The sequence below is a fragment of the Oncorhynchus nerka genome, linkage group LG9b (assembly GCF_034236695.1).
Source record: "Oncorhynchus nerka isolate Pitt River linkage group LG9b, Oner_Uvic_2.0, whole genome shotgun sequence".
Taxonomy (NCBI): Eukaryota; Metazoa; Chordata; class Actinopteri; order Salmoniformes; family Salmonidae; genus Oncorhynchus; species Oncorhynchus nerka.
In genome coordinates, this window is record NC_088424.1 from 12,300,720 (window position 1) to 12,328,248 (window position 27,529).

The 27,529-nt window shown below is 42.8% G+C and overlaps 1 protein-coding gene across 2 annotated transcripts; it reads left to right on the forward strand.

Annotated features, from left to right (window-relative positions):
- Positions 1–11,361: 11,361 nt before the first annotated feature.
- On the forward strand, positions 11,362–26,166 carry LOC115114266 (schwannomin-interacting protein 1-like). 2 transcript variants are annotated; one of them, XM_029642363.2, is made up of 7 exons: positions 11,362–11,469; positions 14,113–14,225; positions 17,589–17,721; positions 17,974–18,177; positions 24,018–24,141; positions 24,306–24,399; positions 24,911–26,166. In XM_029642363.2, the coding sequence occupies exons 1-7, from the start codon at positions 11,440–11,442 to the stop codon at positions 24,960–24,962; spliced, it is 750 nt and encodes a 249-aa protein (XP_029498223.2). In that variant the 5' UTR covers positions 11,362–11,439; the 3' UTR covers positions 24,963–26,166. The 2 variants fall into 2 exon arrangements, with proteins under 2 accessions (XP_029498223.2, XP_029498224.2); XM_029642364.2 differs by having other exon boundaries at positions 17,589–17,706.
- Positions 26,167–27,529: the final 1,363 nt, after the last annotated feature.

Consider the following 27,529-nt stretch of genomic DNA (forward strand, 5'->3'; position numbering starts at 1 on the left):
CCCCCCACACCTTCTATCCACCACTTCTATTCACATGACCATAGTTGTCAAATTAGATTACTCAACCTACTCAACTCATTTTTTTGACAAAACTTCAAGGACTTTTTCATTTATTTATGCGCTTGATGCACTCACTTTCTTTTCCTCTGCAGGTTTGAGGTGGGTTTCTCAATGGACTGTGAGGTGATGTTTATGAAGGTCTGCGCTGAAGGCAGGAAGACTGCTAGCTCAGACTGGATGTCCCCATCGCTTCTCACCACGTCCCTACGAGATGCCCCTCCCCTAATGCTGGACTGGGATCCACGGCAACTGTGATGGCCATTTTCTCTACTATTACTACTGCAGATCATTCATCCTGGTGCAATAAACGTTCAGCTTTGGCTCTTGCGCTCACAAGGATCAATTCAAGCTCACCAATGTTGACTTTCATGTGGATGGTCAAATTAATATTGAGGTCTTTAGTTAGCCACACATAATCAATATGTTTTGATTTTGACCCATTATGTGTAGTTTAACCATTTGTTAGTCTTAATTTAACTTAGTTACATGTAGAACATCTTACATAGTCTGATCATGAGCATTTGAATAACGTTTAACATTTAAATTTCTGAATTCTGTTAATTTTTTAATCTTTGCATAGCTGGAAGTGGAGCTAAGACGATGAATAAATGTCTAATGGTGAAAGAGCTGTGTGAGCGCTGTCTGTTTGCTAGGACAAGATGAGCTGATTTGTTGTTGGTACGAGAACAAGTAAATACTTTTCTAAAGTGACTAGACAAATGAGGGCATAACAGCCACATTTCAAAGGTTAGGTACATGTAGAAATCCAGGAGGGTACTATTTTAGTAAGAAACAGGCCTACAGTTTCATCATAAATTTAAAAGGCATGTAAATAAAGTTAAAGAAAACAGGAGACCAACTGCTAAGCAAATGTAAAAATGTATTGATACACTAAGTAGAGACCATCTGGCTTCTCATTATCCACCCTGATAAGGTTTACATGGTTTTTGGAATCTGTGGTTAGGGTTAAGTAGATCACCAGGTTAAATCCTTATCTAGTCAAGCTTCTACGAACATCCTTGTGTAAAGGGCCCTGCAAATTAGGCAGAGACGTCAAGTAAATTCCTAGAAACTCATGGAAAGCAAAACTTAACGGATCTCTTTAATAAGAGACTTCCATTAGAGATAGCGTTTCACAACTGAAGCTACTGTGTAAATGGTCAAAAACAAGTGAGTGATAACCAAATAACTAGGTGTGTTGCAGGGAATGATGTCCCCTACTGTAATTTTTAGCACCAGAAGCAATCTACCACTATTTCTTGCAATGACACTTAATGAGAGTAAATTGCTGCCCAAAGACCATTGCAATAATAACCGTCTAAAATTCTATCAAGACTTGTATAGAGAAGCAGCCTACAGGAGCATATCTCTCAACTAGGTTCAACGATTAAGGGATTTAGAGTTTATTTGGACTGGAGCAGTGCAGGTCTCTTAAAAATGTGATTTTCCTGTGTTTATATATATTTCCCCACTAAGGTCTGAATAATACTGAAATTGTGAAAATGATGATCATGCCCTTTTAGTGTGTAGGAGTTGTTTGAATAGACTGCCTGAAATGTCTTCCTCTTTTGGTGGGTAGGAGTTTTGGCCTGCCTGGTGATATCACCAGGTGGTAAAATAGTTAAGTCCCGTGTGGCTCAGATGGGAGAGCATGGCACTTGCAACGCCAGGGTTGTGGGTTTGATTCCCACGGGGGACCAATAGCAACAAATATGAAAATGTATGTACTCACTACTGTAAGTCGCTCTGGATAAGAGAGTCTCCTGAATGACAAATGTAAATTAGTTAATATTTCATCAGCATCAAATTTTATTGGTCACATACACATGGTTAGCAGATGTTAATGCGAGTGTAGCGAAATGCTTGTGCTTCTAGTTCCGACCATGCAGTAATATTTAACAATCTAACAATTTCACAACAACTACCTTATACACACAAGTGAATATGTACAAATAAATATATGGATGAGCGATGGCCGAACGGCATAGGCAAGATACAGTAGATGGTACAGAGTACAGTATATGCATATGAGATTAGTATTGTAGGGTATGTAAACATTATATAAAGTGGCATTGTTTAAAGTGACTAGTGATACATTTATTACATCCAATTTTGAATTATTAAAGTGGCTAAAGATTTGAGTCAGTATGTTGGCAGCAGCCACTCAATGTTAGTGATGGCTGTTTAACAGTCTGATGGCCTTGAGATAGAAGCTGTTTTTCAGTCTCTCTGTCCCAGCTTTGATGCACCTGTACTGACCTCACCTTCTGGATGATAGTGGGGTGAACAAGCAGTGGCTCGGGTGGTTGTTGTCATTGATGATCTTTTTGGCCTTCCTGTGACATCGGGTGGTGTGGGTGTCCTGGAGGGCAGGTAGTTTGCCCCGGTGATGCGATGTGCAGACCTCACTACCCTCTGGAGAGCCTTGCGGTTGTGGGCGGAGCAGTTGCCGTAACAGGTGGTGATACAGCCCGACAGGATGCTCTTGATTGTGCATCTGTAAAAGTTTGTGAGTGCTTTTGGTGACAAGCCAAATTTCTTCAGCCTCCTGAGGTTGAAGAGGCGCTGAGTACTTCTCAAGGTTTCCCTAATCTCGGGGGAATGCAACTGTCGGCTGGGCATTGATACACAGTGGTGAGAACTATGGAGATAAAACTCACCTACTGTTTGTGTGGAAGTACTGTATGTGCGTAGGATCCCTGCTGTTTGTGTGGAAGTATGTGCGCAGCTATAAAATGGAATTCTTTGTATAATCGACTTTAGAACGTTGTCTGAATAAACTGTACTATCTTTTTGCATAAGCTGAGTCTTTGACTAATTATTATTAAACCCATGGTCTTACAGATCTTGGGGATTGGTCAGAGCTATTCATTGTCAGTTATTATCATTGGGATTGAAAATTCTTGTGCTCGTGCTCCCTCTGCTATGTCCTGAAGTCCACGATTATCTCATTTGTTTTGTTGACTTTGAGTGTGAGGTTATTTTCCTGACACCACACTCCAACAGCCCCCACCTCCTCCCTGTAGGCCGTCTCGTCGTTGTTGGTAATCAAGCCTACCACTGTAGTGTCGTCTGCAAACTTGATGATTGAGTTGGAGGCGTGCATGGCCACGCAATCATGGGTGAACAGGGAGTACAGGAGAGGGCTGAGAATGCACCCTTGTGGGGCCTCAGTGTTGAGGATCAGTGGGGTGGAGATGTTGTTTCCTATCCTCACCACCTGGGGGCGGCCCGTCAGAAGGTCCAGAACCCAGTTGCACGGGGCAGGATCGAGACCCAGGGTCTTGAGCTTAATGACGAGTTTGGAGGGTACTATGGTGTTAAATGCTGAGCTGTAGTCGATGAACTGCATTCTTGCATAGCTATTCCTCTTGTCCAGATGGGTTAGGGCAGTGTGCAGTGTGATTGCAATTACGTCGTCTGTGGACCTATTGGGGCGGTAAACAAATTGGAGTGGGTCGAGGGTGTCAGGTAGGGTGAACACAGGTATGAATTAAACCTTGGAAACAGGAGACAAAGGGCTGTTAGACATGGGCTTGATTTTAGACACATGAAAAGTGGGATGAATACAGAGGGTACGGAGCAACAGAAGACGAACAGCAGAGGGGCTAATGACCTTGGAGATGGGGAAAAGGCAGATAAACAGGGGGGAAAGTTTGCCGGACTCCACCCGGAGGGGCAGATCCCGGGTGGACAGCCATACCTTCTGTCCGAGACAATACTGGGGAGCCGGGGTCTGGTGGCGGTCCGCTTGTTGTCGATACCTGGAGGTGGTCTTGAGAAGAGCCGACTGGGATCTTTTCCAGGTACGACGACAGTGACGTACAAACATCTGGGCCGAAGGTATGCCGACCTCTTCCTCTTGCTCAGGGAAGAGCGGGGGCTGATAGCCCAGGGAACAATCAAAGGGAGAGAAACCTGTGACAGAGCAAGAAAGGGTGTTGCGTGCATATTCGACCCACACTAGTTGCTGGCTCCAGGTGGTGAGGTTGGCGGAGACCAGGCAGCGAAGAGAAGTTTCAAAGTTTTGGTTGGCTCGCTCCGACTCGCCGTTGGACTGGGGATGGAACCCGGAGGACAGGCTGGCCGACTACCTAATGAGTGTGCAGAACGCCTTCCAGAACCGGGACGAGAACTGAGGACCCCGGTCAGAGACTATGTCTATTGGGAGTCCATGGATCCAGAAGACGTGCTGCACCTTGAGCTGGGCCATCTCTTTGGTGAAGGGTTGCTTTGGGAGAGGAATGAACTGAGCGGCTTTGGAAAACCGATCCACTACTGTCAGGATGGCGGTGTTGCCTTCAGATGGGGGGAGACCCGTGACAAAGTCCAGGGCTATGAGAGACCAGGGACTGTGAGGGACAGGCAGAGTTTGTAGGAGACCAGCCAGAGCTTGCCAAGGAGTCTTGTTCTGCGCACAGACCGTGCATGCGGCGACGAATGCGGAGAAGTCAGGAATCATGGTAGGCCACCAAAAGTGTTGTCGCACAAAGGCCAGGGTCCGACGGGTGCCCGGGTGGCAGGCAAGCCTGGAGGAGTGGGCCTACTCCAGGACCGAGGGGCGGACCACGTCAGGAACAAACATCCGGTTCTCTGATGATAATGGTCCATTCTAAATCCAACAAATTTCACAAATATATATCTTTTTTAAGTTAAGACAAGATTAAATCAAAAATAGTCTTATGGGTGACAATATTATCCTATCACTTATGTATTATCACTTGGGAATGATGCTCAGCTTGTGTGCAGTAAGGAAGGAAAAGCACATGCCTTTTTCAAATTATAGTTGCACACCTCATGTAACCTAGCCCATAGGCCTATATGTTTGTATCACAACTAAAGTGGCCAAATAACCGTTAATATTAAACACATTAATCCGATTTACAACCGGTGTAGAGCCTAACTGGCATACATAGGCGGTACATGAGTTTCAAGTTTGGGGAAGACATTTTCACCATAAAAATGCCCCTTTATAATAAAGCCTTACATGCATAATTGCATTTACGGTCACTTTTGAGAGTGGTGTTTTCCCGCTAATGGATTAATGTCAGTGAGAAAGACCCAATCACATGACGGGAATTTGCTAATAAGAACTGAGATATCTGAGAGAGTCATGTGAGTCAGAGGTGCTTTGAAGCCGAGAGAAGGGAATTATAATTATTATATCCAGTCCAAGGGCACAACGGCAGCTGGCCACAAAAAGGCATGGATGTTTTTAGGAGGCATTACGGTCACAATGGGGATGCCACCGTGAAATTCAAAGCATTATCAAGTGCTTGTCAAATTGTGAATGAGAGACTGATGAAGTGTGTACAGCCTGCGCAACAAACAAAGCAGAGTTCATGCCTTTCACTTTTTTTCATTAGAGTTGCATCATGCAGCCTTAGAATGTATAAAAAGTCTAAACATATAGCCCAACGTTTGTATCACAACTAAAGTTGAACAAATAACTCTAAATTAAACATATAGGAGGACCTGTTTCGTTGTTAACCGCTCAACACAGAATAGCCGCATGTGCGCATTCCCTCAAATTGTTTAGAGAAAATAACCTTTTTATACTGAATAATAATATAAACGCAACATGCAAAAATGTAAAAGATTTTTACTGAGTTACAGTTCACATAATGAAATCAGTCAATTGATATAAATGAATTAGGCCCTACTCTATAGATTTCACTTGACTGGGAATACAGATATGGATCTGTTAGTCACAGATACTTTACCTTAAAAAAACATAGGGGCGTGGATCAGAAAACCAGTCAGTATCTAGTGTGACCACCATTTGCCACATGCAGCGCGACACATCTCTTTCGCATAGAGTTGATCAGGCTGTGGATTGTGGCCTGTGGAATGTTGTCCCGCTCCTCTTCAATGGCTGTGCAAAGTTGCTGGATATTGGTGGAAACTGGAACATGCTGTCGTACACGTCGGTCCATAGAATCCCAAACATGCTCAGTCGGTAACATGTCTAGTGATTATGCAGGCCATGGAAGAACTGAGACATTTTCAGCTTCCAGGAATTGTGTACAGATCCTTGTGACAATGATCATGCTGAAACATGAGGTGATGGCAGCGGATGAATGGCATGACAATGGGCCTCAGGATCTCGTCATGGTATCTTTTTGCATTCAAATTGGCATCGATAAAATGCAATTGTGTTCGTTGTCCGCAGCTTATGCCTGCCCATACCATAACCCCACTGTCACCGCGGGGCACTCTGTTCACAACGTTGACATCAGCAAACCGCCAAATTCTCTAAAAAGATGTTGGAGGCAGTTTATTGTCGAAAAATTAACATTAAATTATCCTCCGACAGCTCTGGTGGACATTGCTGCAGACAGCGTGTCTATTGCACGCTCCCTCAAAACTTGAGATATCTGTGGCATTGTGCTGTGAGAAAAAACTGCACATTTTAGAGTGGCCTTTTATTGTCCCCCAGCACAAGGTGCACTTGTGTAATGATCATGCTGTTTAATCAGCTTCTTGATATGCCACACCTGTCAGATGGATGGATTCTCTTGGCAAAGGAGACATGCTCACTAACAGAGATGTAAACAAATTTGTGCACACCATTTGAGAGAAATAAGCTTTTTGTGCGTATGAAATACTTCTGGGATCTTTTATCTTTACATCCTTTTGTTTATATTTTTTGTTCTGTGTATTTTATTCAGCTATGTTCAATTGTATTCTTCATATTATAAAATAATATAAAACAATGCCACGGAATTCTAAGAACATTTTGTCTGCTAAATGAGCAGTGTAGCCCACAGCCATATGGCATAGCCAGACCAGGGCCTAACTATTCTGTTCTTCTGAAATAAACTACATTTTCTTCATATCATATTTCTTTTGACCTGTCTAAAATAAATATTGGATTCATTGTGTTTGTGTAGGCTATATTAAACAAATGTATTATGTTTTTTTTAAATGATGATGTTGCAAAGGTCTGCATCAGTGACTTGTAGTCTATGCGTGGAAGCCAGGAGAGGCTAAATGTGTTTATCTTAATTAACTTTCAATAACCATAAGACCGGCAATTTTTTGGCTTGACAGTCACCGGCTGACACACACACACACACACACACACACACACACACACACACACACACACACACACACACACACACACACACACACACACACACACACACACACACACACACACACACACACACAAAACACACGGCTGGAGCGGGATTAGTGGAACGGTATCAAATATGTTCTTAACTGATTTGCCTAGTTAAATAAAGGTTCAATAAAATGGAGTCAATCATTTTGGACCTCAATGTACTGTACGTGTCACTCTACTGACCCGGTTGGTCGTTTCCCTCGTCCTTCACTTAAATTCCACATTTTTCCCCTCTATATACAAAGCGAGGTCTTCTTTGCTTTCAATGTCTCCTCCAGTTCTAACATTTCCTCCATGGAGGCCCCTCCTCCGTTCACCCCATTCTGTCCACCACTATATATTTTCAGATCCTACTCACGACAGAGCGCACACTCATACACAGAGTTCCACATTGCTGTGTTTTCATCCCTGAAATTGAATCACAAGAACCATGAAACATGGTTTTCTTGTCTTCATGTGTCTTTACTTGAAAGTCTCGAATGTCAGGTGTTTAGGTGCCGTAGGGCTTTTGAGTCACCCGCCCTAGAGATCCACCACGGAGGCTGGAGATGAGTGACATCCTTGGGCGATCACTGCTGTACATCTCTCCCTGTCCACTAGTGGTCTTTTCCTCATGGTTGAATGGTTTGACTCTCGGCTCATCACTGTCCCCCGATGTGGGTTGGCATTTTGATCGCTAGTCTCTTGAGAAGCAACAGTGTCTTTGCAGTGACTGTAAGCATCATTTGTTCATGTTTTTGTGGCATGAGTGACAGTGTAGGCTGCTGATTGGAAGACGGCTCATAATAATGGCTGGAACGGAGCAAATGGAAAGGCATTGATGTATTTGATACTGTTCCACTGACTCCGCTCCAGCCATTACCATGAGCCTGTCCTCCCCAATTCAGGTGCCACCAACCTCCTGTGGTGTGTGATTAGATGACATGTCAGAATTACATTATGTGGTTCCATGATACTCACATGATAATTTGATGGTTTACTGACTGTTCTCTTTCAGTAACGCTGCTATAGTAGATCCTACATAGATATAGCTACTCCATATCTGTCCATCACTCTGAAAGGACGTTCACATAATGTAATGAGCCAACGAATATCGCTTTTGTTTCACGACATCACATTAGACGTATTCACGTATCAGGACATATTTGTGAGTGGTGCAACGTAAACCTGTGCCCGTGTTGCGAATGTGGCCATGCACGTGCACCCTAAAAACACTCATTTATTCATCTTTATCCTCTTACTCCCCGGGAAAATAGAGGAAAGGATGGAGATAAGAACTGACCTCTTGTCCCCGCCTCTGGGCCCAAGCAATAATTCAGCCCCTCCCCCATCGTTGAACCAGGCTCTTTCCACAGGCCCGGTCATCTAACGCAGGAGGACTTTGACATGGATGTGGATGAGCAGGACGAGGAGGGGAAACGCTAGGAGAAGAAGGCCATAGACCAGTGGTGGGTGAGCAAGTGCAACAAAGGCGCATGTGACAAATAAAAAGAAGGAAGAAGAAGAAATGTCGGAGGCGCGATGGTTAACATCCTGAGTTGGGCTGAGGAGCTGCAGCACATTCTCATTCCTCTGGCTGACCGTCAACGGAGAGCAAGCAGGTCATTCGACATCACTTTAAGTGCTCTCTCTCTCTCTCTCTCTCTCTCTCTCTCTCTCTCTCTCTGTGTGTGTGTAATTGTAGATGTGTCTGCATGTTTTACCCTTCTACTCCAACACCAAACATACCAGCCAATGACAGTGTAGAGTAAGCAATTAGCTCGAAACCAATCCATGATTTGACCAATCAGTGGACCATTACAGAGAGTTGGGGCATTTCCAGCTACAGTCACTGGTTTTTAATGGTACCCCTGTGGACTAAGGATTTCCTCTCTATTCATTTTATAGCCACAGTATAATACATTAAGGGAAGTGATGGAGGATGACTCAAAAGGTTTTAGTTAGTTTAATCAGCCACAGTGAGCCACTGCTGCATGGTGACACAGTAGCACCCTGAGAGCCGAGTGCGTCTGTATGTGTGAGTGTGCCTATTTGCGTGTGTATGTGTGTGTGCCTTCTCTGTGTCTCATGACTCACCACACTTGGACTGATGGTCAAAAGAGAGGAACAATCCTCCAGGAGGAAAACAAACAAAGTGTACACACAAAAAAACACACATTTACAAACATGTACACAAACGTGGCATTAGGTGAATGTCAGTGGCGGTCGGTCACGTTCATGTTGAGGGAGGATTATATATTTTAAAAATTATGAGCATGGCCTTATTTCTATTACAGCATGTTGGATGACTGTCATTCTTATTCCGTTCACACAGTTCAATGTAAGGTTGATAGTTTTAGGTTTAGGCTATGAATTTTCCCTATACCCATCATGGGGTTGCTACAACCTAGCCTATGAATGAAAGTTCACGACGTAGGTGCACACGGGTCATGAGAAGAATTTGAGATGACAGACAGTGACACATGGACAAACAGTGACACATTCAATACCGCCTTGCACACTCTTGCCTGCATCTAGCTTACGTAGGGTGTAATTATTAGTCCAACAGTAGCAAACTTCTTTTGGACAAACTTCTTTTGGACAAATTCAGGTATTTTTATCCCCATTTCATTTGCTTCCGTTTAAGAAATGTTGTTCAACAGAATGCACTCTCCTCCTCTCACCTTTTCCCTTCGTTTGTGGACTTCAATGCTCAACACATCAGCTGTATGTGACCAGGCGAAAAAACCTTTCCAAGCCAAACCATATCATAATCGTTACACACAGCCTACATAGTTGTCACCATATTAGCAGTAACGTCATAGTCAACATAGCTAATAGAACTGTGTAAGTAAACCTGATACATCATGCAGTAACGTTACAGTGTATAGTCAGTAAGCAGTTACACTGACGGGCCCAGGTGGCAATAAATTAATAAAACCAAAAGCTTAACTTGACTTTGAAGAGTTCCAGTGTTGTGTTGGATAGTCATAGCCAGCTAGCTAACATAGCATCCCTCTGTTTCAGCAGGGTGTTTGAGTAAAAAAACTAGCCAGCTGTATTTGCTAGCTAAGTAAGTGAAACTGAAAGTGAATAAAAAAGGATGAATCTCACTCTCTCTCTTACACTCTTTTGCTTTCCTTCATTTTTGAAGAAATGAAGGAGCACTGCAGTGCTAGCTAACTTTAGCTTATGCTTTCAGTACTAGATTAATTATCTGATCCTTTGATTGGGTAGACAATATGTCAGTTCATAACACAAGAGCTCTGATAGGTTGGAGGACGTCCTCCGGGAAGTTGTGATAATTACTGTGTAAGTCTATGGAAGGGGGTGAGAACCAAGAGCCTCCTATGTTTTGTATCGAAGTCAATGAACCAAGAGGAGGATGGAAGCTAGCTGTCCTCCAGCTACACCATGGTGCTACCCTACAGAGTGCTGTTGAGGCTACTGTAGACCTTCATTGCAAAACAGTGTGTTTTAATCAATTATTTGGTGACATGAATATATTTAGTAAAGTTTTATCTAAAAAGGATACATTTTTCAATGTTTCACTTTTTTTTCACTGAAGAGGATGGTCCTCCCCTTTCTCCTCTGAGGAGTCTCCACTGGTGAATGTTAGACTTGTCAACATCCTGGTCAGCTCTCCTTTCACTGTTTTGCCTCCAGTGGAACAGATGATACTCCACATTATATAATAGTCTTGCTCTTTGCATAATATCCTGAATATCATTTCAATCTGGTAAATGCAGGTTACATTTAGTCTCTCCACCTCTCATTCACTCCCATCCTAATTCTCTATCTATCTCAAAATCTTTCCTTGATTTCTTCCTTCACATTTCTTCATCATCCCGTCTCTCCCTTTCACGCTCCATCAATCATGTTGTTCCCACGGTGGAACGGAGAGACAAGGAGATAGAGATATGAAGAAAAATATGAAGAAACAGATATGGAAAAAAAATGGAGGATACAGGGAAAGAGAGAGATGGAGGAGCAGATAGATCTGGGAAGCTGCAGCCATGCTAACAGTCACCAGGAGGAGAGTAGTGGAGAGCGCCCTTGTCTTTCCATCAGCTGCGCAGACTCCCTCCCTCCCCCTCCCTCCCTCCCTCCCTCCCTCCATCCATTCATCCATCCCCCTCCCTCCTTCTCTCCTCCCTCCTCCTCTCCTCCCTCCTTCTGCGTTTAGCTGTGGTATATGAGTGGTTCTCCTGGGTCTGGCTCACTGCAGTGTAGGGAAGGGTAGCGCTGCTGCCTGTACAATGCGCTGAAGGATGGTGCATCAGGAGAAACGTGTCTACCAGGTGTGTGTTTGGTTCTAGTATAATGTATACCATGTATTCAAATACCATACGTGTTAGGTTAATATAGGTATGTTAGGTCAATGTGTGGGTTATGTGTACGTGTGTGGATTTATCATGTGAGGGCGTGTCCGTGTCCGTGTGTATATTTGACCTGATTGTGTGTGTATTTGAGACTACATACTTTAGCCTGTAAGTTTTGCTGTGCCATCCTGTGTGTGTGTGTACATTTCTAGTCTGTATGTTTTTTTGTTGTGTGCATTTATGCATAGGTGCTGTTTCTCCTAGGTAGGTGTGAACACATTGCACATCGCATGAGAGTTTGTTTAAGAGTAGGTTTATGCCATGCTTTTTACAGTTCAGTAATACATAGCATATACCTAAAACATCATACAGGGTGTGCTGTTTATGTTTCATATGTGCTATGTGGTCTAACTACCCAGTAGGACAGTACCTGGCTGTGAGTATAGATGGTCTAACTACCCAGTAGGACAGTACCTGGCTGTGAGTATAGATGGTCTAACTACCCAGTAGGACAGTACCTGGCTGAGTATAGATGGTCTAACTACCCAGTAGGACAGTACCTGGCTGTGAGTATAGATGGTCTAACTACCCAGTAGGGCAGTACCTGGCTGTGAGGATAGATGGTCTAACTACCCAGTAGGACAGTACCTGGCTGTGAGTATAGATGTTCTAACTACCCAGTAGGACAGTACCTGGCTGTGAGTATAGATGGTCTAACTACCCAATAGGGCAGTACCTGGCTGTGAGGATAGATGGTCTAGCTACCCAGTAGGACAGTACCTGGCTGTGAGTATAGATGGTCTAACTACCCAATAGGACAGTACCTGGCTGTGAGTATAGATGGTCTAACTACCCAATAGGACAGTACCTGGCTGTGAGTATAGATGGTCTAACTACCCAGTAGGACAGTATCTGGCACGGTCTCCAGTGGGAAGAGACTAGAGTGGGTGGAATGTTGGTTGCTTCCTCTACAATGGGAGTGTCCATCTGTGATTTATGACGTTACATCATAGCCCATCTGTGTTCTGTTTGTTTCTATGTTGGTGCATGTGCGTGTTCATGTACGTGTTTGTGCGTGTGTTGTTGTATTTCTGTGTTTGTGAGTGCGGTGTGGTATGGGCAATGTATAATAGATTTGAGAGGAATATGTATTTGTTGTGATGTGTGTTGGTGTTTGTGTGTTGCGGTTATGTGGGAGTGCATGTGTTGGCACAGTCTACGAGTGGGAAGGAGAAAGTGTGGATAGAGTCTAAATTGGTTTGTGTTTAAATGTGTGTAGAGAGAGAGAGAGAGAGAGAGAGAGAGAGAGAGAGAGAGAGAGAGAGAGAGATACAGCACACACGACTAGTAGGCCTGAGGGATGTGGGCCCAGTAATGGACTCTAAATATGACATTTGTGTGGAAAAACTGGAAAGGAAAATCACGTTTACTGTAGCACGATGCATTTTCTTTGGTTCTCTTTCCCTATGGTTGCAGGAGCAGGTCTTTGAGAAGATAGGATATGCATGTCAGCCTAAAAGCTATATGACATAAACAACCAGCCCAGGACAAAATGCGCTTTGGATGTAGTGGGTAGACAGGGAAAAAATTGAGAAATAGAGAGAGGGGTGGATAATAGAATGAATAGTCAGGAAAGGAAGATGGGAAGCAGGAAATAGAAGAGAGGAGAGGAAAGATGAGATGAAATCAATGCGAGGCGACTGGACATTTACAGGCCCGTCAAAATCGTACGGATTTGTCGTCCTTTGACATGTCCAGTGAGTGTGTGTTGATCCCAGAGATCCTATCAAGTGACTCAAATTCCTGATTCTCTGGTGTTGACGGCCATTATTGATGACCTCACAATAGGCAGCCTGTCTACTGAAGGCTATTGATGGCGACCTCGATGAGTGTTTCTTTGTCGCTCCGCCACTCACTGTTGACGACTAGGATACAATAGTGAATAGGAGGGACGTGTGTCTATTTATGTGGCGTGTTTATACAAATACATATGAGTGCACATCTCTCCATCTAGAAATGGTCTTTGATCTATGTGGGGTGAACGTTTGGGATGGATGGAGTATTTTTATACGTTCAAGTGGGATCCTATTGGTGTATGGTATATTGTGCAATATGTGATGTGTATGCGGTATGTGTATGATATGGCATTTGTGTGATAAGTGTATGTGTGATGCATTCACTTGTGTGTGTGTGTGTGTGTGTTCCTCCTGGCGTGCGTAGCTCTTTCCCTTCTCTTCGCGGCTCATTGAGTCAACAGTGATTCCACCTCGAGCATGAACTCAGATTCCATTGCCACGCTCCATCCATCCCTTCGTCTCCCATTTCTCCGCACATCTCTTCTCCTTGTGTGCCTGTGTGACCATACTCCAATTCCACATCCCCCTATTGCTTTGCTTTAAGCAGGAGCGTGCGTCGTATATTTTCTTTTCCTCTCGTTCTATTTCACTTGCTCCGAATATTTGAATGTTGTCCGATCCTCTTAGTTTGCTGTGCCTCTTAAAGAAGCCAATACATGGAAAATCCATCTTTATCATCAGGGTTTTTACTTCAGGTTTATTGTTGTACTGTTTGTGGTATTATATTGGAGTATTGATCTGTTCTACATGGCTCTACCTCCACCAGGCCCAGAGGAATGACAGAGAGTCCATCAGGCAGAAGCTGGCTCTTGGCAGTTTCTATGACGACGAGGAGCCAGTCATCTACAACAGCTGCAGCAAGAACGGCCTTCCCACCCGGTGGGTTATAACAGCATCATTATACAAATGTTGAGAGTCAGTAGTACAGCACCCTTTCCACCACTAGAGGATGTGGTGCTGTACAGCGCAGTGAGTATTTAACATACTTTCTAATTGAAGAGAGCTAGGCACAGGTCACAGGTCACAGGTCACAGGATTAGCTTACCCTCTGCCAAACGCAGGCCGGCTTAGATCAGCGTTTCTAGGGGGCGACTCATCCTTGAATAGAGAGTACTCAAATATAAACCATGTGGGATTGGTGAATAGTACGTCTGTCCAACAGGCTGGGTGGAATTACTACCAAATTACACTAAGCAAAAATATAAACTAAGCAAAAATTCCTAAGTACATGTCAATCCAAAGAATCCTGAACATGCTCAATGGGTGACATGTCTGGTGAGTATGCAGGCAATGGAAGAACTGGGACATTTACAGCTTCCAGGAATTGTGTACAGATCCTTGTGACATCCTTGTGCATTATCATGCTGAAACATGAGGTGATGGCAGGGGATGAATGGCACAACACTGGACCTCAGGATCTCGTCCACGGTATCTCTGTGCATTAAAATTGCCATCGATCAAATGCAATTGTGTTCATTGTCCGTAGCTTATGTCTGCCCATATCATAACCCCACCACCACCATCGGGCACTCCGTTCCCAACGTTGACATCAGCAAACCACTCGTCCACACGACGCCATACACACTGTCTGCCATCTGCCCGGTACAGTTGAAACTGAGATTCATCCATGAAGAGCAGCCTTCTCTAGCATGCCAGTGACCATCAAAGGTGAGAATTTGCCCAATGAAGTTGGTTACAACGCCAAACTGCAGTCAGGTCAAGACCCTGGTGAGGATGACGAGCACGCAGATCAGCTTCCCTGAGACGGTTTCTGACTGTTTGTGCAGAAATTCTTCGCTTGTGCAAACCCACAGTTTCATCAGCTGTCCGGGTGGCTAGTCTCAGACGATCCTGCAGCTTGAGGCATCTGTGGCATGGTGTTGTGTGATAAAACCGCATATTTTAGAGTGGCCTTTTAATGTCCCCCAGCACAAGGTACACCTGTGTAATGATCATGCTGTTTAATCAGCTTCTTGATATGCCACACCTTTCAGGCGGATGGATTATCTTGGCAAAGGAGACATGCTCACTAACAGGCATGTAAAAATTGTGCACCAAATTTGAGAGAAATAAGCTTTTTGTGTGTATGGAACATTTCTGGGATTTCATGGGACCAGCACTTTACATGTTGTGTTGATATTTTTGTTCAGTGTATCTATACCTGTCTTAACCACTTCAATCTCCACATGAGCCTAGAGGATAGGGGGAAATTTGGGATCGGGTCTGGGAGCAGTAGATGCTCTCACTTTTAGGAGCCCCATGAAATGAGTCATTTAGGTATTGAAGCAGAGGAAATCCCACAGGGGGAGATAAGAAAGTGCTGGGAGAGAAATGTAGAGAGAGAGAGAGAAAGAGGGAAAGCTAGCTACATTGTTTTCTCAGTCTTTCAGCCAGTAACACAAGAGCTTCATTCATTCTTCAGTGCAAAACAAGAGTCGCTTACTTAAAATGGCTGAATGGGGAAGCATGCCATGCTTCTACACCTGCATTGCTTGCTGTTTGGGGTTTTAGGCTGGGTTTCTGTACAGCACTTTGAGATATCAGCTGATGTACGAAGGGCTATATAAATACATTTGATTTGATTTGATGCAGACGCAAACACATATACGTCACATGCACGGATTATGTACTTGCACACTGACTTGGAAATACTCATCAGCTCATAGCATAGTGAAACCACTAATGCACACACACACACACACACACACACACACACACACACACACACACACACACACACACACACACACACACACACACACACACACACACACACACACACACACACAATGAACTGTCACTTCAAATTACACAAATGTCACAGACTATTATACTGAGCATTCACACATAACCACTAAGCCCACACACCCAAAAACCGTACAAGAACATATTACACCCACACATGGTAAGTTACCGAAATGCACGAGTATAGAGACAAGGTGAACCAAATCCCTCAGAAACGGTAAGTCTCTCTGACGAGTGAACGTGAGAGCCTACACCTCGCTCTTTTCCTATAAAACAGCTCGGATTTCATTCAAATTAAAGGGGACCGCCCCTTGTCAGTCCATTTCAGGGAAGTGCTTGTCTATCTGTGGTCCAACCACTGGAAATAAAGAAGTGTTGGCTTTTGACGTCCCCTGCTCCTATTGGATGTTCTGTCACGTGACCCTTAGTGAAGGTCAAAGTACATTGTAAGCTGAAAATTCCAATGTGAACAGGCATTTGGGGAGTTGGGTGTGGTTCCTCACTTCATGTTTTGTTAGAGCTTGAATGAATGAGGTTCAGTATGAGCTGATAAGATTACACAAAAGTCTGGCTCACTGAAGGTGACAGAGAGTAGTTAACTCGTGACTCATTGTCATCACTGTGGCCAAGAGACTGTCATCACTGTGGCCACAGATGGCTGGTGACACCTTAATTGGGGACGGCAGGCTCATAATAATGGCTGGAATAGAGTGACGTGTTTGATACCATTTCATTCAATCCGTTCCAGCCATTATTATGAGCCGTCATCCCCTCACCAGCCTCCTGTGCTGTCAATGTCTCCAATTATTATGTCATGTTGTGCGTTTGGTTGTTTCATTGAACCTTTTGTGGTTGCTTGTTTTATCTATTGAGGAGGGAGCTTTATTGAGCCGGGTTTCGTAACCCTTGACCTGATCTGTTACTTACAACAGTGATGGCATGATGTGAGCAATTGAAACAACACAATGCCCAAACACCCCACATGATCCCTTCTGCCCTCTTTCACTCTCCTGTGCCTATTTGAGATGACTGGGCTGATGTAAAAGCAATAGTTCACCTTTCAAGCAACTCTCTGGAATGAAATGAAGACCCAGTCTGGGGCCCCCAGATCTCAGATCCTCGAAGGACAGTGAAATGAAGGCATTTTTTCCCCCTCCCCCTTGCACATTTGCTCAATTCATTTCCAAATTGACCACTAGCCACTACCCTTAGGGGCTTTGTGTAGATCTAAAAGGATTGGAAAGGTGAAAGCAATATGGTGAACATTCGACCTAATGTATATATCAGTGGTCCACCTTGAGTATATGAATATACCTACTCAATCCTTTCCTATCTCCAGGAAATGCCTAAGGATATAGGGTTATATGGGTCAGTGTGGAATTTAGCCATTCTCTATCCCTTTTCCTCCTTCTCTCTGTCTGTCGCTCCCTCTTCTCTAAGGTTGTAATTTGATCATACTCTCTCTCTCCCCCCTCCCTCCCTCTCGCTCACCGTCAGTCCTCCAAGTGGTGTGAACCTGCAGGTGTGTTTTGTGAATGACAGCAGCAGTGACAAGGACAGCGATGCCGAGGACAGTAAGACAGAGACCAGCCTGGATACGCCGCTGTCACCCGTGGTACACGCTATAGATGTAAATGTGTGTGTGTGTGAGTTTGTGTGTGTTCTCCACATTCGTTCACACAAGCGATACATTTGAACCTGACTTTTTGGGAGAAAAATAAGCATATTGACTGTGGAATGTATGTGTGTGAGCATACTCTCACACCGATGAGTTTGTGTGGATGATGACTTCGAAGTATGTATGTATAGGTGACGTGCGTGATCATACATTACCATCTAGGATTCTGTATAATGACTCTGGTGTGCATGTGTGTTTGTCTAGAGTAAGCAGAGTTCGTCGCTGTCGGACCGGGACACGGGCGAGGAGGACTCGGACCCCCTAGAGGACTGTGGCTTCTGGCGGGTGCAGCGGCAGCTCCAGGAGGAGGCCAGGGTGGCGCTGGCGTTGGCTCGCCCCATGGCTCGCATGCAGTTAGAGGTGGAGAGACAGATCCAGCTCCACCGTCGCTCGCCCGTCGCCGACCTGGTCTGTGTGTGTGTGTGTGTGTGTGTGTGTGTGTGTGTGTGTGTGTGTGTGTGTGTGTTGTAGACCCGTCATTTCTGCTAAGTTGACTTGGCTGGAGAGCGAGGAGACTTTGAGGCCATGGTGTGATCGAAGTAACACATTTTACACAGAATTATTCTGGGGACATGCATTACAGCTGCAAGATGCGAGAGCAAGTTACATCTTAGATGCAAGGGAATTGTACAAAATGAATAGCATTACATTTCCGTTTACAGTTTGATGTCAAAAGCAGTGGCTGAAAAGCCCTAATGGCGAAGAAGAAAATTGTTCTTTTGAGTCTCAAGATTACATAGTCATTCTGAATTACGTATACATGCACCAAAACAAACGTGGGTTAATATGAAACTCCCACGTGAAAATAATCCCACAATTTTCTATAGAATATTATAGTAAAACATTCCCAGATTTTCAAAAAAATCCTAGTTGAAAGATTTCCAGGACTTGAATTTTGCAACTCTATGTGCATGTCACATTATGCTGGCTTGCATATTCATGATGACTGTCAGGATTAGGAACAGTGTGAGGAGACTACCAGTATACTACAGTCATGAACGCAAAAATCTTGCGCTAAACACTACGGTGAATAATATAGTATAAAAATATAGTAATACTACAGTATTTATACCATAGTATATTACAGTATTTTTTCATGTGGGCTGATACAACTTTCAGCTGAACAATGAGAACACTGAGACTTCTGCTACTATGTCATGTTTCCTGGTACAGAGAGTAAAATTCAGCCGCTTCTGCTAGTTCAAGGTTGGATTGTCGGAGTTCCTGAGGCCTTTGAGAACTTGATGACCTGTGTGATCTGAGGCCCTTTGTGTAGCATACGATTAATCAATCACTCAATGTACATGCAAACACACCAATATTAAAAACAATTCCAAAAAATAAACCTGCAGTAGAGCATGCTGGGGAAAAAAGTGAATTTGTTACCATATTTTTCAAAGAGTTGGTGTGACTTATCAAAAAAAATATGTAATTACCACATAAACATTATAAGTAATAAGGACTTTTCATTGACTTTGAGTTCAACTTACTAGAAGTAGCTCAAAGCTCATCACTAAGATAAGGACCCTGGGACTAAACACCTCCCTCTGCAACTGGATCCTGGACTTCCTGACGGGCCGCCCCCAGGTGGTGAGGGTAGGTAACAACACATCCGTCACGCTGATCCTCAACACGGGGGCCCCTCAGGGGTGCGTGCTCAGTCCCCTCCTGTACTCCATGTTCACTCATGACTGCATGGCCAGGCACGACTCCAACACATTTATTAAGTTTGCCCCCCTTCTTTTATGCTGCTGCTACTCTCTGTTTATTATCTATACATAGTCACTTTATCTCTACCTACAAGCACATATTACATCAATTACCTCGACTAACCTGTACCCCCGCACACTTATCTATTTTTTTACTTAACACTTACTTTTCTTAAAACTGCATTGTTGGTTAAGGGCTTGTAAGTAAGCCTTTCACTGTAATGCTTACCTGTTGTATTCAGCACATTAGACAAATAACATTTGATTTGATTTTGATTTGAGTATTTGAGTAAAAAGTGTAAAAAGTGTATTCTGTAGTAAACTGTAGTATACTGTAGAATAATATACTCTGCACTGTAGTATCTCTTGATCATGTGTAGTACTTACTATAGAATTGTATAGTATACTGTAGAATACTATACTACATACTGCAACATCCCTCGATGATGTAGTATTGACTATATCATTTTGTAGTATACTGGAGAATACTATACTACACACTGTAGTATCCTTCGATAATTTGTAGTATATAATTTGTTTGTATACTGTAGAATACTACAGTATTAATGCGCAAAAAAATGTCCACAAAAACACTGCAGTGTCCACAAAAACACGACAGTTTAACTATAGTAATAATACAGAAATTTGAATTTACATGTACCCCACCCACAAACACGAGAGTAGATATTACAGTATACTCCAGTAATGTCTGCAAAAACACTACAGTAAATACTACAGTATACTACAGTCATGTCCACAAAAATCTTGTGCAAAACACTACAGCAAATACTATAGTATATAAATATAGTAATACTACAGTATTTATACCATAGTATATTACAGTATTTTTTATGTGGGCTGATACAACTTTCAGTTGAACAAGGAGAACACTGAGACTTCTGCTACTATGTCATGTTCCCTGGTACAGAGAGTGACATTCAGCCGTTTCTGCCATTTCAAGGTTGGATTGTCGGAGTTCCTGTGGCATTTGATGACTTGGTGACCTGTGTAATCTGAGGCTCAGAGTGATGGAAAAAAAACGTGTACTTCAGAACATTTTCACTTACTGTATGTGTAGGCAATTAAGCAGGTTACTCATATTGTGATTGTAAGCAAAGATATGTAGGACATGGCATCCGGCTTGGGTTCTGCTCCATCCGCAATGTGTGCGTGACTGTGTGTATGTGCAAGAGGCCTGACAGGTAGCCAGGGTGGGACAATGCGTCCATTAGACACAGTTATTTACTGGAATTAAACCATGCTTTTTTTGGAACAAGCAAAAGTGCTTTAGTACTTCTGAGAAATTGGGAGCTACCTTTTGTCCATGTAATTTTGTATATTTTCCCCGCCCCAGACATTGTAGTGAATGAGTTGTAAATACAACTATATAGTCATTGTGATCAGGCCAAGCAATTACCCCCCTGACTGGAGTACTACTGCACTGTAGATGTGTGTCAGTACCTAAACAAACAATGGTGGGGATATGGGCATTTAACTCACCCAGGTCTAAAGAAACTGATCTCTGATCAGGATAAATGAAAGGATTGAGTCATTTCCCACCTGGCACACACGGGTTGAATCGACTTTGTTTCAATGTGATTTGTCAACGTATTGTGACGTGGAATCAACGTGCAAAATATAAAAAGTAATAACCAGTACTGTTTTCATCTCATTTCAACCAGCATGGTTAACATTGAAATTAGGGTAAAACTTCAATGTAAATACATTGACTTAACCTAACTAACATTTTGCTATATCAACTAAACATAGAAAAAAATAAAACATATTTTCATCCTATACAATATATATATATATAATATAGGATTGGGTGGTTGAAATATACATTACAATGAATGTACACTATATATACAAAAGTATGTAGACACCCCTTCAAATGAGTGGATTAGGCTATTTCACCCACGCAGTAGAATGGCCCTACTAAAGAGCTCAGTGACTTTTAACGTGGCACCCTCATTTTTTTCAATACATTTAAAAAAACAACAACCTTTATTTAATGAGGCACGTCAGTTAAGACCTAATTCTTATTTACAATGACGGCCTACCCCGGCCAAACTCAGACGACGCTGGGCCAGTTGTGCGCCGCCCTATGGGACTCCCGATCAAAGAATTGGATAGGATGTCACAGTCCAAACAAGTCAGTTTGGTCAAATTCCTGCCCTGCTAGAACTGTAAGTGCTGTTATTGTGAAGTGGAAACGTCTAGGAGCAACAACGGCTCAGCCGCGAAGTGGTTGGCCACACAAGCTCACAGAACGGGACCGCCGAGTGCTGAAATAATCTGTCCTGTCCTCGGTTGCGACACTCACTACTGAGTTCCAAACGGCCTCTGGAAGCCACGTCGGCACAATAACTTTTCGTTGGGAGCTTCATGAAATGGGTTTCCATGGCCGAGCAGCCGCACACAAGCCTAAGATCATCATACTCAATGCCAAGCGTCGGCTGGAGTGGTGTAAAGCTCGCCGCCATTGGACTCTGGAGCAGTGGAAACGTGTTCTCTGGATTGCTGAATCACGCTTCACCATCTGGCAGTCCGACGGACTAATCTGAGTTTGGCGGATGCCAGGAGAACACTACCTGCCTAAAAGCATAGTGCCAACTGTAAAGTTTGGTGGAGGAGGAATAATGGTCTGGGGCCATTTTTCATGGTTTGTGCTTGGCCCCTTAGTTGCAGTGAAGGGAAATCTTAACACTACAGCATACAATGACATTCTAGACGATTCTGTGCTTCCAACTTTGTGGCAACAGTTTGGGGAAGGCCCTTTCCTGTTTCCTCATGACAATGCCCCCGTGCACAAAGTGAGAAATTGATTGTTGAGATTGGTGTGGAAGAACTTGACTGGCGTGCACTGAGAGGGGTAAATCACTTCAGTGAGAACAAGTCTGACATCCAGATGGCTACCCGTACAGTATGTACCCTGTTCCTTTCAGCTGAGCTATCATGTCAACACATTAAAAATATTGATCCGCTTCCATACTCATGTGTGTAGACTACCTAAATAACGCTTCTACTTTTCTTGCACAGGCTGTATGCGAAAGTAAATTCAGAGTGAGGTTGGGTTTATGTTTCTTCCACGGCTGATTGGAATTTTGGACAGTTAGAAGTAGTTACCATTAGCCCTATAAATAGGATTCCAAATTCATGATATTAATAAGAAACTTTACCTTTGGATATTGTCTTTAATCTGCAAGTTATTAATCTGTTGGTTCTCCAACTCAACCAAAAATGGAAGTCGGAGAATAGGACTCAATCAAACCAAACTTTATTTGAAGTGAATTTAAAGTTAGATTTGGTGTAGTGCTATTTTTTTAACTTGAGGGTTGAGATGCAGATGTGAATCCAACATATCAATCATTCATTTGTGGACAAACTGGATATTGAATTGTGAATGCAACCAAATATCAACATTTGAAGGGGAAGTTATCTTCTGCTTGGATAGTACATATACTGTAGGCTATATTATGAATAACATATATACAACACAATATCCAAAGGTAAGGTTTATTATGAATCATTTGGGATAATGGCAAGTACGTCTAAACTTCCAAAGATCCAATCAACCATTGACGAATGACAGCACACATTAAATGGTGTCCTTTGGGCCAATCAGATGCCAATGTAGCCCACATAAACCCAATCTCACTCTGAATGTATTTTCACATACAGCTTGTGTAAGAAAAGCTATAGGGATTACTTTTCAACTACTAAATGTTATTAGGTAGTCTATGCAAATTAGTATGTAATCTGATCAATGTCTGAATCTGTTGCAGTGATAACCCAGCTGACCCCAACACAGTTAGTTTCCTAAAGCTAAGCAGTGTACATAGAGCTAGGTGTCTGGATGGTGGACTTGTTCTCTTTGGAGTGCATTACCTCTCATGTACCAGTAGGAGTCACTGTTCAGGCGGGAAACATTGAACTGAGGCGTCTCATTTTATTGCACCTCTTTATTTAGGTTGATAGGACAAAGTTGAAACAATGACGTTGAGTCAAGCATTCTGTTTTACTATCAAGGTCAAATAAAACATGTCTAATTAAATATGAAATTCAACATAATTTCAACCACCCCAATATACAGTATATAGGGTAAATATTTTTTACATTTACACATAGAATTTTCAACGCAATTTCAGCACATACATAGTTCTGATGATTATTTGTAAATGACATTGATGTAACAACCTCTTAGTCAGGTTAAATCAAGTTGAAGTTTTACCCTAACAACGCTGGTTGAAATGAGAAGAAAACAGTGCTGGTTGATTACTTTTTTTCAAATCCAATGTATTTCCCACATTGATTCCACGTCACAATACGTTGACAAATTACGTTGAAACAAAGTTGATTCAACCAGTGTGTGCCCAGTGGGTTGCGTCTAATAACCCTAACCCCAAATACGCAATCTATAGTGTCCTTATTTCTCTCTTCAACATTAGGTCAACATGACTCTGCTGACTAATGACTGCGACCCCGGTTTCTATTTAACATTGTTCTAACGTTATCCCTGGGTCTCTCTGTGTGCAGCTGCCCCACCTGCCCCACATCAGTGAGGGTCTGATGAAGAGGAGTCTGAGGAGGGGCGACATGAGGGACATGAGCCTGGGCCAGCTCCAGGTCATCACCAACGATCTGCACTCACAAATACAGAGTGAGTACACACAAGCACACACACACACGTATGCACACAAACGCTACACTAAACACACTTACGTACAGACACAATCTGCCTTCATCACCACCGTCATAACTCTGCTGTTCTGGTGCTGTGAGGATGTTGAGATAAAACAACAACAAAATGGGATGACGTTGCAGGCCTGAATGAGGAGCTGGTGCAGCTGTTGCTGATGAGAGATGAGCTTCATGTGGAGCAGGACGCCATGCTGGTGGACGTAGAGGACATGACCAGGTGGAGAGCCCCTTTCATACCCAGTACTATGACCACAGAAGCACACACACACATACATGTATTAATATATATATATACACACACACACACCTGAGCACCGACACCACTAACGCAAATAACAATAGGCCTCTGTTTGTCCTGGAGGTCAAATGGGGCGGCAGGGTAGCCTAGTAGTTATAGCGTTGGACTAGTAACCGAAAGGTTCAAATCCCCAAGCTGACAAGGTACAAATCTGTCGTGTTCTGCCCCTGAACAGGCAGTTAAACCCACTGTTCCTAGGCTGTCATTGAAAATAAGAATTTGTTCTTAACTGACTTGCCTAGTTAAGATAATATATATATTTTTAAATGCCATGGAATGTCTCAGTTTAAAAATACATTCTGAAATTTAAAAAGGCATTCTTCTGAAAACAGGTCACCATTGCATCCTTTCTAAAATGTTTTATCTAAGGAGGACTTTTCCCATGCATTCTTTAACGTAACTGTTATTTGTTGTTCTTTTTTTGTCACAGGCATGCTCAGAGCCAGCAGAGACACATGGCAGAGAAAACCCTCTCCAAATAAAACCCCGGCCACCTGTCCCCATCATCAACCACGTCACATGACAACCACAACCACCACAGAGCAGTGGTCAACAACCCTGGTCCTGGACACCAATAAGGCATGCAGGCTTTTGTTCCAGCCCAGCACTTTCACAGCTGATTCAACTCATCAATATCTTTTGATGCTTAGTTGATTAGGTGATTCAGGTATGTTAGTACTAGGCTGGACCAATCCTGGACATGCTTTAGCTTGTCAGGGCTCCCGTCCACTACTAGAGGACCCCACCCTCCCGGGAGTCACATAGGGCCCTGAGTTTTAAGTGGTCAGGCAAAAGTCCAGTCCCCAGTCATAAACCACGTCTTGATCACAGAAGATGACTAGAGTTCTGTTTGTTGCCCTGCTCAGCTAGTCGTGTGCTTTGTAGAATACTCAACACACTGCATAGCTATATCTATTGACAACATATTGTAGTTGTTTGTGCCGTTGCTAAGGAATGAGCTCCTAGGCTTCCCAGGATATAAACTGTGCGGCAACTGCACAGCTCTTGTATGAATCATTTAGACACACGTGGATGTAGTACAGCTGTTGTTGCTTAATTCCACCTGCTTTAACATGCTGATGTTCTGAAGATTTACTGGTTGACCCTTGATTTTGCCAAATTTAAAGACAGATTGCATTGACCTTATTTTCTGTCTGCACTATAGGTGAAGTGAAAGCTAAGAGTCTTTTTAGTGTTCTTTGTGGCAGGGTTTAAATAACTAATCTTACTTAACATCCGTGTTCCAAATATTAACATTGGTTTAGTCCAATATTTTTAGGACGCCCCAAACGTCAATCATTCCCTGCTTTGTGACCCTAATGCTAGTCCACAGTAAAATATTATTGACAAAGTAATGATCCCAATGATTAAGAACTAAAGATGTCTGAGCTGACTGATCTTGACACTTGTAAAGCGATAGCTGGTCAGTCTCGGCTGACTAAATACACATTCTGTGCTGGAAGGAGACTTGGATGCCTCATTGCCTGGTTGTAGATGATGGTCATCGGTGTTCACTATGATTAGTCAATCTTCAGCATTTGGAGAATGTCATTTTCTAGCAGGTCTTTTGCATTTTTTTCTCCATCAGATTATACTAAAACTCATTCAAACGTATTCTGCAGCATTCAGAAATCATACAACGTTTTGTGTACAGAGATGAAAATGATAAATAAACGTTTAAGTGTTGTTATTGGTTCACTGGTCGTGGTCAGTCTTGGTAGCTATATGAACCAGATCTAACTCCGCAGATGAGACATGAACAGTTTAAATGAATTAATGAATGGTACAGAAGGTTGCTTGAGGGACCAAAGAAGGCTACATTTGCCTACATGTACCTCTTAATAAATAAAACACATAAAACATGCAAATACAAACCTCAAAATAAGGTCAAACTTAGGGTAGCGGAAGCCTACTAGTTGTTTTCTTCTATGGATGTCAAAAATCACATAATAAAATTAGGCATTAATGCTATGACATAGCTTCGCTGAATATAGGCCTGAAAATACAGCAGCAAGTTATTTCTGTGCTAAACAGGTTGTTTCTCCCCTCCTTCCACACCTTGCACCACAAGGCTCCAAACACTTACTGTATGTAATTAAGTTTTGGCCATAGTGAAAGCCCATACTGAATCATGGATGTGAGAAACTACCTACTGTAGTTCGTAATAGTGGCCACAACCAAAACATCAGATACAATCAACTCAACTCCAGCCAATGTTAATTCAAGTTCCACTCTGTCAAAACAGACCCCTTTTTTATATCTCTGGCATCTAGGAAAATTACAGATAGTGAGATTATGTTACCTGAATTACTTTATGTATATTGGCAAGCATTGTTATAGTGCCCAGGAAGGTATAAAAACACAGAGGTGAAGCAAGACACACAAAATTATTTGGATAAACCAAGGATAAACATTGTTAATACCATGCTGCCAAAAACCAAGCTTTATGCATAACCTACAGTCTTTCTTTTTCTTCTAGCGAAATTGTTATAAAATAGCTTATTTATTTGACTTAGAATAGGTTAGGATAACGTATTTCTAAAAAATCCTGCATGGGAATATTGCAAAAGCTTCTGGAAAAAAATATAGTGCGCATATTATTGACAAATGTATTTGTATAGAAAGTGTTAGTTTTAAGACTGTTCTATCCTCTTCTTGCACCTGTCAGATTTTGCCGATTGGCTGCTCTTGGTCGCGCTCACTTGTTCTATCTGGCACGTAAACATGTCCAGTCCAATTGTGACACGTAACGCCCCGATAACCGAGAATTGTGCCACTTCTGCAAAGGCACTTCTTTGGAACACCACCGAGGCGCTCACACAGGTGAGACACTTGACTCTTGAAACTAGAGTCAAAAATAGCCTCAAGCTCATTACCATAATGCAACGTTAACTATTTCATGAAAATCGCAAATGAAATGAAATAAATATGCTGGCTCTCAAGCTTAGCCTTTTGTTAACAACACTGTCATCTCAGATTTTCAAAATATGCTTTTCAACCATAGCAAAACAAGCATTTGTGTAAGAGTATTGATAGCTAGCATAGCATT